Source organism: Labeo rohita, unplaced genomic scaffold, assembly GCF_022985175.1.
Source record: "Labeo rohita strain BAU-BD-2019 unplaced genomic scaffold, IGBB_LRoh.1.0 scaffold_61, whole genome shotgun sequence".
Taxonomy (NCBI): Eukaryota; Metazoa; Chordata; class Actinopteri; order Cypriniformes; family Cyprinidae; genus Labeo; species Labeo rohita.
The window spans coordinates 509651-521580 of NW_026129535.1; the positions used below are offsets into that span (position 1 = coordinate 509651).

Below are 11930 nucleotides of genomic sequence, written 5' to 3' on the forward strand. Positions count from 1 at the left end.
GAAAAAGGAGCCGTTTTCATGAGCGTTCTCATGTTTCTTCTTTCAATATTAAATCAAAAAACGAATGGACAAATGATACACGGATTTTTTTTTTTCCTTGCACTGCTCATTAAATTTGAGTGAGAGTAGAATAGTCAAATAATAAAATGTTAAAATTTCGTTCTTCTATTAATATTTTGTTAAATAAGAGATTATTCAATTTGAGTGTATTGACCATTTGGTAACAAAAACGATATTTTTATTTAATAAAAAAGAAGAGTTTGTCCATGTCCCTTGAATGATTGTCCACCCTGTCGTAATGGAGAATCCGCCCCTTTAAGAAAAGGCCATTCCCTTTAGCGACATCCGGACAACAGATTTTTTGTCTCTTTAGTGGAGGGAATTTCAACGGCTGAGGTGAGTAAGTTGGTGACTTTTAAATTGACACATTTTCTTTGTATGAGTTTGCTTACTTGCTTTTCCTAAGCTTAGTATGTACACCCTGTCGGCATAAAATATGCCGGAAGTGATTAGAATACAGTATTTTCAAAATATGTAAGTTTAAATTCTCTTTAACAACCAGACTATTTAGCTAGTCACAGTTTGTTGTTAACTAATATGCTAATTGAAGCTCAAAGCTCGAAGCTGAATAAATGTTTAATTGTCATATTTTGTCATGCTTTGTGTGTTCTGCGTTTTGTATCCACCGTGTTTGTGACTGCGGTCAAGCCAGCCGTGTTTCAGAAAAACACGGTCAAGCCAGCCGCGATTGATTTTAACGTGCGCGCATATTACAGTGTTTACGGTAGTTTCAGGACCAACACAGAGAGAACGCGCTTGCAGAGCGCTTTTCATTTAGACGCCCAGGACTGAGAGATCATACAAAATGCTCGTGATTTTTTACTTGCTTATTTATTTGCATTTCTGCTTTAATATCCGTGTTATTTATTGGTGACTTTGACGGTTGTCTGTTACAATATTTTTCTTAAATATTCACCTTTCAAATAATTGTTTTATGTAGATGAGCTACAGCAGAATTCGTAGAAAACAGACAAAATAACGTATTTAGTCTTTCTAAATACCAGAATTGATTTTTAATTTGGTTTACTGTTCAAAAGTAACAGTTATTCTTCAATGAATGTTTTCTATAATGAGGTTTGACGTCTACTTTGAAAGAAAGGGCAAATAAAAAAATGTTCACAATGGGAAAAAAAGTTAAATAAAATGCATTTATTTCACTCCAGAGACCTATGAAAAAATAAATTCTAGTAAGTATGAAACGCCATGGTCAGTTTTTATCCCATATAATGTGCACACATTATATGAATTAAAAAAAATAAATACTTTTTTGAGATATAAGATATTACTGCACTTTAGAGGGGTATAAAGACCCCATTTCTAATAAGCAGAAAAAAACAACCACCAGTTCTTATTCAGGATGTCCCATACTATACGTACACCACATATGAAACTATTTTACTGTATCATTTTTTAAATGTGGGGAATTATTACATTTTAAAGGGGTATAAAGACCCCATTTCTAATAAGTAGAAAAAAACAATGATCAGTTCTTATTCAGGATGTCCCATACTATATGCACACCTCATATGAAACTATTTTACTGCAGCATTTTTGAGATATGGGACATTATTACACTTTAGAGGGGTATAAAGACCCCATTTCTAATAAGTAGAAAAAAAAACAATGGTCAGTTCTTATACGAGACATCCCATACTATACTTACACCTCATTTCAAACCCTTTTACTGCAGTGTTTTGGAGTTACGGGACATTATTACACTTTAAAGGCCTATAAAGACCCCATTTCTAATAAGTAGAAAAAAACAATGGTCAATTCTCATAGGGGATGTGTCACACTATATCCACAACTTATATCAAACCATTTTACTGCAGCGTTTTGGAGATATAGGACATTATTACACTTCAGAGCCCTATAGAGACCTAATTTCTAAAAAGCTGAAAAATATAATGGCCAATTCGTATATGGGACATCCTACACTATATGCACACATTATCTCAAACTATTTCACTGCAGCGTTTTATAGATATGTGACATTATTACCCCTTATACCCCTCTAAAGTGTAATAATGCCCCATTTCTCAAAAATGCTGCAGTAAAATAGTTTCATATGTGGTGTGCGTATAGTATGGGACGTCCTGAATAAGAACTGATCATTGTTTTTTTCTACTTATTAGAAAAGGGGTCTTTATAGGCCTTTAAAGTGTAATAATATCTTATATGTCCAAAACACGGCAGTAAAATGGTTTGATATGAGGTGTAAGTTGTTACGAATCTGGTCGGTGTTCCGTGGTCCGCTCACCACCAGATGTCACTCTCACCCTATCTTCACACACTGACTGTTGCATTACACCCCGGACTACATCTCCCAGTATTCATCGCGCTGATCAGCAGTGCTATAAAAGCCCCGGTCTTTCCCATCGCAAGCCACGGAGTGTTGTTGTGTTATTATTATTGTTTGCGTTCCCTAGTTTCCTTGTTCCCTAGTTCCCTAGTTCCCGAGTTCCTAGTTCCCTGTGTTTAGTTCCCTCGCCTGGCCATCTCGTCTCGACTGTATCGCCGCCTGCCTATTGGACTCTTGCTCGTTTATCGGATTACTCTCTACGTCTTGCCTGTGATATACCTGTTTGCTACCGTTTGACCCTGCCTGTACGACCATGTTTTTGTCTCGTCCTTTTAATAAAAGCTCGCAGATGGATCCGCTCGCCTCTCGTCTTTCACTCTCCGTTACAGACGCTTCTGTCTCAAGTCAAGTTACAGCCATCTTTCCTAAACCAAGCACGGTCAAGATGGCCGCCACGCCAGAGCCACTGCACAAGATGGCCGCCATGCCTGAGCCACTACACAAGATGGCCGCCATTCCAGAACCCGCGGTCAGCACTCGGACGCCACCTGTGGTCATGATGGCTCACGTGCTGGACTCACCCCTAATGGCGGTATGGGCAGCTAAAATGGCGCTTCATCACGGCTTCAGACAGCTGTGTCTCCCAGGCCAAGCAGTCAAGCCAAAGCTGTAGTTCCTCCAAGGTCAAGCTGTTGTTGCAGTGTCAAGTCAAGTTCAGCTGTGTCCAGGCAAGCCATCCAAGTCCAGTCAAGGTCAAAGTCCAGTCAAGCTTCCAAGTCCAGCAACGTCAAGGCGGTCGTTCCTGCGTCAGTCAACGTCAAGGCGTTCGTTCCTGCATCAAGCAACGTCAAGGCGGTCGTTCCTGCGTCAAGCAACGTCAAGGCCATTGTTCCTGCGACAAGCAACGTCAAGGCCGTCGTTCCTGAGTCAAGTAAAGTCATTGTTGATCTTCACAATCCAAGTGAAGTCAGGGCCGCTCCTGCTAAGTCAAGCAGGGTCACAGCCATGGTTCCTAAGTTAAGCAAGGTCACAGCCGTGGTTCCTGAGTTAAGCCAAGTCAGAGCTGTTGTTCCTGAGTCAAATAAAGTCATTGATCTTCACAAGCCAAGTCAAGTCACTGCTGATCTCCAAGAGTCAAGTCAATTCACTACTGGTCTTCACAAGCTAGGTCAAGTCACAGCTAATCTCCACGAACCAAGTCAAACCACAGCTGATCTTCATGAGCCAAGTGAAGTTATTGCTGCTGTTCCAGAGTCAAGTCACGTCCCGCCTGACGGCCCAGAGTCAAGTCACGTCCCGCCTGATGGCCCAGAGTCAAGTCACGTCCCGCCTGACGGCCCAGAGTCCAGTCACGTCCCGCCTGACGGCCCAGAGTCAAGTCACATCCCGCCTGACGGCCCAGAGCCCCGTCACGTCTTGTCTGACCGCCCAGAGCTCCATCACGTCTTGTCTGACCACCCAGAGCCTCGCCATGTCTCGTCTGACATCCCAAGATCACGGCCTATCATGATGGCCAGCGTACTGGATCCACCACTAGCGTCAGTGCGGGCAGCCAACATCCCAGTGGTATTAGTGCCTTCTGAATCCACCAGTAAGGAGACCCTACCTCCCGCTGCTGCTCTTCCTTTAATGGCGGTTGCCACTTGGTGTGTGTGGGCTGCACACTGTGTCCCTGAGGTCACGTCTGTTCACAAGTCAGCCCCTGAGGTCACATCTGTTCACAAGTCAGCTCCTGAGGTCACATCTGTTCACAAGTCAGCTCCAGAGCTCCCGTCTGATCACAAGCCTGCTCCAGAGCTCTCTTCGGTCGGAGAAGGCGCGCCAATGCCTCCTGAGGTGTCAGCTTCGGCTGTAGATCCTCCTAGGGAGGCGGGGTTCTTCCTCAAACTCTCTGCTTCTCCCCTCATTCTGCCTCCTCTGTCCCTGTTCTCCCCAGGTCCCAGTCTATAACGCGGGTTCCTGCTCTGCCCTGGAGGGCCCCTGCGCCTCCTGCTGGCCCTCCTGTGCCTCCTGCTGGCCCTCCTGTACCTCCTGCTTTTAGTTCCCTCGCCTGGCCATCTCGTCTCGACTGTCTCGCCGCCTGCCTATTGGACTCTTGCTCGTTTATTGGATTATTCTCTCCCGCCTTGCCTGCCTCAGTCTCCTGTTTGTTACCATTTGACCCTGCCTGTACGACCATGTTTTTGTCTCGTCCTTTTAATAAAAGCTGGTTGATGGATCCGCTCACCACCAGATGTCACTCTCACCTTATCTTCACACACTGACTGTATTAGTATGGGACGTCATCTGAATAAGAACTGCTCATTGTTTTTTTCCGTACTTATTAGAAATGGGGTCTTTATACCCCTCTAAGCCACAATAATGTCCCATATATCAAAAATGCTGCAGTAAAATAGTTTCATATGAGGTGTGCATATAGTATGGGATGTTCTGAATAAGAACTGGAGGTTGTTTTTTTTCTACTTATTAGAAATGGGGTCTTTATACCCCTCTAAAGTGTAATAATGTCCCATATCTCAAAAATGCTGCAGTAAAATAGTTTCATATGAGGTGTGCATATAGTATGGGACATCCTGAATAAGAACTGATCATTGTTTTTTTCTACTTATTAGAAATGGGGTCTTTATACCCCTTTAAAATGTAATAATTCCCCATATCTCAAAAATGATACAGTAAAATAGTTTCATATGTGGTGTGCGTATAGTATGGGACATCCTGAATAAGAATTGATCATTGTTTTTTTCTACTTATTAGAAATGGGGTCTTTATATCCCTTTAAAATGTAATAATGCCCCATATCTCAAAAATGCTGCAGTAAAATAGTTTCATATGTGGTGTGTGTATAGTATGGGACGTCCTGAATAAGAACTGATGGTTGTTTTTTTCTACTTATTAGAAATGGGGTCTTTATACCCCTCTAAAGTGTAATAATGTCCCATATCTCAAAAATGCTGCAGTAAAATAGTTTCATATGAGGTGTGCATATAGTATGGGACGTCCTGAATAAGAACTGATCATTGTTTTTTTCTACTTATTAGAAATGGGGTCTTTATACCCCTTTAAAATGTAATAATGTCCCATATCTCAAAAATGATACAGTAAAATAGTTTCATATGTGGTGTGCGTATAGTATGGGACATCCTGAATAAGAACTGGTGGTTGTTTTTTTCTACTTATTAGAAATGGGGTCTTTATACCCCTTTAAAATGTAATAATGCCCCATATCTCAAAAATGCTGCAGTAAAATAGTTTCATATGAGGTGTGTATATAGTATGGGATGGGACGTCCTGAATAAGAACTGGTGGTTGTTTTTTTCTACTTATTAGAAATGGGGTCTTTATACCCCTCTAAAGTGTAATAATGTCCCATATCTCAAAAATGCTGCAGTAAAATAGTTTCATATGAGGTGTGCATATAGTATGGGACGTCCTGAATAAGAATTGATCATTGTTTTTTTCTACTTATTAGAAATGGGGTCTTTATACCCCTTTAAAATGTAATAATGTCCCATATCTCAAAAATGATACAGTAAAATGGTTTGATATGAGGTGTGCATATAGTATGGGACATCCTGAATAAGAACTGGTGGTTGTTTTTTTCTACTTATTAGAAATGGGGTCTTTATATCCCTTTAAAATGTAATAATGCCCCACATCTCAAAAATGCTGCAGTAAAATAGTTTCATATGTGGTGTGTGTATAGTATGGGACGTCCTGAATAAGAACTGGTGGTTGTTTTTTTCTACTTATTAGAAATGGGGTCTTTATACCCCTCTAAAGTGTAATAATGTCCCATATCTTAAAAGTGCTGCAGTAAAAATTTTTCATATGAGGTGTGCATATAGTATGGGACGTCCTGAATAAGAATTGATCATTGTTTTTTTCTACTTATTAGAAATGGGGTCTTTATACCCCTTTAAAATGTAATAATTCCCCATATCTCAAAAATGATACAGTAAAATAGTTTTATATATGGTGTGCGTATAGTATGGGACATCCTGAATAAGAACTGGTGGTTGTTTTTTTCTACTTATTAGAAATGGGGTCTTTATACCCCTTTAAAATGTAATAATGCCCCATATCTCAAAAATGCTGCAGTAAAATAATTTCATATGAGGTGTGTATATAGTATGGGATGTCCTGAATAAGAACTGGTGGTTGTTTTTTTCTACTTATTAGAAATGGGGTCTTTATACCCCTCTAAAGTGTAATAATGTCCCATATCTCAAAAATGCTGCAGTAAAATAGTTTCATATGAGGTGTGCATATAGTATGGGACGTCCTGAATAAGAATTGATCATTGTTTTTTTCTACTTATTAGAAATGGGGTCTTTATACCCCTTTAAAATGTAATAATTCCCCATATCTCAAAAATGATACAGTAAAATGGTTTGATATGAGGTGTGCATATAGTATGGGACATCCTGAATAAGAACTGGTGGTTGTTTTTTTCTACTTATTAGAAATGGGGTCTTTACACCCCTTTAAAATGTAATAATGCCCCATATCTCAAAAATGCTGCAGTAAAATAGTTTCATATGAGGTGTGTATATAGTATGGGACGTCCTGAATAAGAACTGGTGGTTGTTTTTTTCTACTTATTAGAAATGGGGTCTTTATACCCCTCTAAAGTGTAATAATGTCCCATATCTTAAAAATGCTGCAGTAAAATATTTTCATATGAGGTGTGCATATAGTATGGGACGTCCCGAATAAGAATTGATCATTGTTTTTTTCTACTTATTAGAAATGGGGTCTTTATACCCCTTTAAAATGTAATAATGCCCCACATCTCAAAAATGCTGCACTAAAATAGTTTCGAATGTGGTGTGCGTATAGTATGGGATGTCCTGAATAAGAACTGATCATTGTTTTTTTCTACTTATTAGAAAAGGGGTCTTTATAGGCCTTTAAAGTGTAATAATGCCCCGTATGTCCAAAACACTGCAGTAAAATGGTTTGATATGAGGTGTAAGTATAGTATGGGACGTCCTGAATAAGAACTGATCATTGTTTTTTCCTACTTATTAGAAATGGGGTCTTTATACCCCTCTAAAGTGTAATAATGTCCCATATCTTAAAAATGCTGCAGTAAAATATTTTCATATGAGGTGTGCATATAGTATGGGACGTCCTGAATAAGAACTGGTGATTTGTTTTTTTCTACTTATTAGAAATGGGGTCTTTATACCCCTCTAATGTGTAATAATGTCCCATATTTAAAAAATGCTGCAGTAAAATATTTTCATATGAGGTGTGCGTATAGTATGGGACGTCCTGAATAAGAACTGGTGGTTGTTTTTTTTCTACTTATTAGAAATGGGGTCTTTATACCCCTTTAAAATGTAATAATGCCCCATATCTCAAAAATGATACAGTAAAATAGTTTCATATGTGGTGTGCGTATAGTATGGGACGTCCTGAATAAGAACTGGTGGTTGTTTTTTTCTCCTTATTAGAAATGGGGTCTTTATACCCCTTTGAAATGTAATAATGCCCCATATCTCAAAAATGCTGCAGTAAAATAGTTTCATATGAGGTGTGCGTATAGTATGGGACGTCCTGAATAAGAACTGATCATTGTTTTTTTCTACTTATTAGAAATGGGGTCTTTATACCCCTCTAAAGTGTGATAATGTCCAATATATCAAAAATGCTGCAGTAAAATAGTTTCATATGAGGTGTGTATATAGTATGGGACGTCCTGAATAAGAACTGGTGGTTGTTTTTTTCTACTTATTAGAAATGGGGTCTTTATACCCCTTTAAAATGTAATAATTCCCCATATCTCAAAAGTGATACAGTAAAATAGTTTCATATGTGGTGTGCGCATAGTATTGTCACACCCCTGGACTTTGAGTTGGTTTCTCCCATCCATTTCCCCCCCCTGCTGTTCTGTGTTCTTGGTTTATCCCAAATTGCCTGCACCTGAGCTTGTAATCACCATGTCTATTTATTGTGTGTGTTCACCATTTAGTCTTGTCGAACCTTAATGTTGCTACCCCGTGTTCCTGTGTTTACCCTGCTTCCTTGGATTATTAAAGACTTTCACGTTTTACTTCGTCGTTGTTCGTTTTGTGAAAGCGTGACAGAAGGTTCGACCGATACAGTTTTTTTTGCGTGTGTTACCCGTTTTGTTTGTCGTGTTTTTTCAGTCTTTTTGTTTCCGTCGTGTTTACACCAGTTCACTCCATCATGAAACTCGCTTCCATCAACGTCCCCCCAAGGAGGAGAGATGCCATTCTGGGAGGAAGGACCATCTATATCTTCCAGGATGGCAGGGATCTTGAGGACTATGTGGAGGAGTTTATTAGCATTTGCCATCTTGCTAACTGCGATGACGTCTGCCTTATGGAGGGATTTTGGTGTGGACTGGATGATGACCTCCGCTTCGTCATGCCCCAAGGTGAACCATGCTGGACCCTAACGCAATATATTAACATCTTACTGAGTGCTTGGGGTTCAGAACTCTGTCTGGACGAAGCGGAGGAGGATTACGACCCTATCCAGTCACATCACACAGACGTCTCGCAGCACGACCCGGAACCCAGCCAATCACCACCCCGACCCGCGGAGTACCAGCCAGAGCCCACCGATGACGGAGAGCTACAGCCTGCCGCGACCAGCGTGCCATTGCTAAAAGGAGCGACAGAGCAGCTGATCACCATGGAGCCAGAGTTGCACGAGCCGTCAGATCAGGTGCGTGAGCCGGCCACAATGACCATGACGGTGGAGGGAGCAGTGGAAAAGGAGAGTGCTGTGGACAGCACTACCCACTGCACCACCGCTGAGGGTGAGCGGAATGGGGTTTTGGGACATTGCTCGAAGAACGACTTACCTGAATATAATTCTGAGGATGTGAATACTGGATCTGTTGTAATCTCCGAACTATCCACCGGCTCTAATTTCCCACCCACCCTCCCTCAGTTTCCTCAGTTAAATAACCATAAGGTTTCAGCCATGCCACCAATGCTACCTGTCAGTCCCTCTGCTCACCCTCAGCTCACCATCTGTGCGATGGGTTCGCCGCAGGCCTGCCAGTCACCATCGGCGTCATGGCTGGAGGATCCGTCATCTCCGCCTTCAGCCTCTGAGTCCTGGACTCCACCTCGGTCCTCCGAACCTGCGGCTCCACCCCGTCTCTCAGCTCCCTCGCCTCCACCGTCGCCCGTCGGTCCACCAGCTCCACCGGGCTCCATCGTCCCTCCGGCTCCGCCCTGGTCAGTCGTCGCCCCACCTTCGCCTCTGGACTCCACTCCTCCGGCTGCGCCTCGTCGCTCCGTCCCTCCGGCTCTGTGGACCTCCTCCCTCCCGCGGGCACAGCCTCGGTCCTCTGTCGCTCCGGCTCCGCTGCGGCCCTCCGGAACTCCGCCTCGGTCGCCAGAGCCTTGGGCTCCGCCTTGGCCCTCCGGATCCTTGGTGTCACCCCCGGATCATCGGCTCTCCGTCTCCGCCTCGGGCTCTACCACCACCTGCTCCACCTCCGTCGGTTGGCCCCCTGGAGTCGTCAGCCTGTTCTCCACCATGACTCCTCCCTCCATCGGCTCCACCGTGGGTTTCCATCTTGGCTGCGGTCTGGGTCTCTCCTGGCTCCTCCTCCTTCGGATCCCTCCTATCTCCTCTTTGGCTCCTCCCTCTGTCATCACCCCTACTACTCCGTCACATCTCTGGAATTCATCCTTTGTCCTCCTCCCGGGAGTCCGTCCTCCTCCAAAACCTCCTCCTAAAACTGGGTATTTTCTGTTCTCTTGTTTGTCGGCGCGAGGACGCGCCTTTCCGGGAGGGGGAGGTAATGTCACACCCCTGGACTTTGAGTTGGTTTCTCCCATCCATTTCCCCCCCCTGCTGTTCTGTGTTCTTGGTTTATCCCAAATTGCCTGCACCTGAGCTTGTAATCACCATGTCTATTTATTGTGTGTGTTCACCATTTAATCTTGTCGAACCTTAATGTTGCTACCCTGTGTTCCTGTGTTTACCCTGCTTCCTTGGATTATTAAAGACTTTCACGTTTTACTTCGTCGTTGTTTGTTTGTTTTGTGAAAGCGTGACAAGTATGGGATGTCCTGAATAAGAACTGGTGGTTGTTTTTTTCTACTTATTGGAAATGGGGTCTTTATACCCCTCTAAAGTGTAATAATGTCCAATATATCAAAAATGCTGCAGTAAAATAGTTTCATATGTGGTGTGCGTATAGTATGGGACATCCTGAATAAGAACTGGTGGTTGTTTTTTCCTACTTATTAGAAATGGGGTCTTTATACCCCTTTAAAGTGCAGTAATATCTTATCTCAAAAGTTTTTTTTTGTTTTGTTTTTTTTTTTTATTCATATAATGTGTGCACATTATATGGGATAAAAACTGACCATGGCGTTTCATACTTACTAGAATTTATTTTTTCATAGGTCTCTGGAGTGAAATAAATGCATTTTATTTAACTTTTTTTTCCATTGTGAACATTTTTTTTATTTGCCCTTTCTTTCAAAGCAGACGTCAAACCTCATTATAGAAAACATTCATTGAAGAATAACTGTTACTTTTGAACAGTAAACCAAATTAAAAATCACTTCTGGTATTTAGAAAGACTAAATACGTTATTTTGTCTGTTTTCTACGAATTCTGCTGTAACTCATCTACATAAAACAATTATTTGAAAGGTGAATATTTAAGAAAAATATTGTAACAGACAACCGTCAAAGTCACCAATAAATAACACGGATATTAAAGCAGAAATGCCAATAAATAAGCAAGTAAAAATTCACGAGCATTTTGTGTTATCTCTCAGTCCTGGGCGTCTAAATGAAAAGCGCTCTGCAAACTGAAACTACCGTAATCACTGTAATATGCGCGCAAGTTAAAATTATTCGCGGCTGGCTTGACCGTGTTTTTCTGAACCGCGGCTGGCTTGACCGCAGTTTGTGAGTTAGTGCTGGTCCACCCTGTCCTGTTGATATTTTAACATTTTAAATAATAATTGAATCACATCTGTATAATACATGTGTGTTCAATAGCTAGGTGTGGGGACAATAACATATAAACAAAAAACTGCATCCAAATATCAGTTTTTTTCAAATAAGAAAAAATATGTGAGCAGATTATATGAGTTTCTTTAAAAACATATGGTTTACATAAAATCTATTATGTATTTATAATTTGAACGCAAACAAATAACCATGTTTAGGAAAGGGACATTACACCTTTCAGAAAATATAATTTACATCTTAATATTGCAATGAAAACGTACTTAACAGTAATATATATGTCCATGAGGGGTTGGAAATAACTTATGGTTTATAATGACCCATAATTACCTAAAAAAAAAAAAAAAAGTGTGGTAGCTCAGCTAATATAGTACTTGAGTGTCTACTATTTATGACATGACATGGGAATGGGAAATTAAGACCAAATTTTTAAGTATGGTGAGGGTTGAAAGCACTCTATAGTGATACTGACCCAGTAAATTTGCCACAAGCGGCACCAAATAGACATTAAACAGTAACGACTTTGTTCAGACAGGTTTCCAAAAGACTTCTATCTGTGAGACTGATAATGATAATGATGATGATGATGA

At 41.3% G+C, this 11930-nt stretch overlaps 2 protein-coding genes across 2 annotated transcripts in view; both read left to right on the forward strand.

Moving 5' to 3' along the window:
• zgc:113184 (uncharacterized protein LOC553745 homolog) overlaps positions 1-11930 on the forward strand; it is a 28677-nt gene that overhangs the window by 10436 nt on the left and 6311 nt on the right. The gene's annotated exons all lie outside the window — the stretch shown is intronic.
• On the forward strand, positions 5647-11158 carry LOC127161286 (uncharacterized). The gene is made up of 4 exons (XM_051103953.1): positions 5647-5769; positions 6480-6621; positions 6764-9500; positions 11145-11158. The coding sequence occupies exons 3-4, from the start codon at positions 8558-8560 to the stop codon at positions 11156-11158; spliced, it is 957 nt and encodes a 318-aa protein (XP_050959910.1). The 5' UTR covers positions 5647-5769; positions 6480-6621; positions 6764-8557.

Bases quoted from the DNA above. Each gene is read 5' to 3' on its own strand.
- LOC127161286 (XM_051103953.1), top strand. From the start codon at position 8,558: ATGAAACTCGCTTCCATCAACGTCCCCCCAAGGAGGAGAGATGCCATT.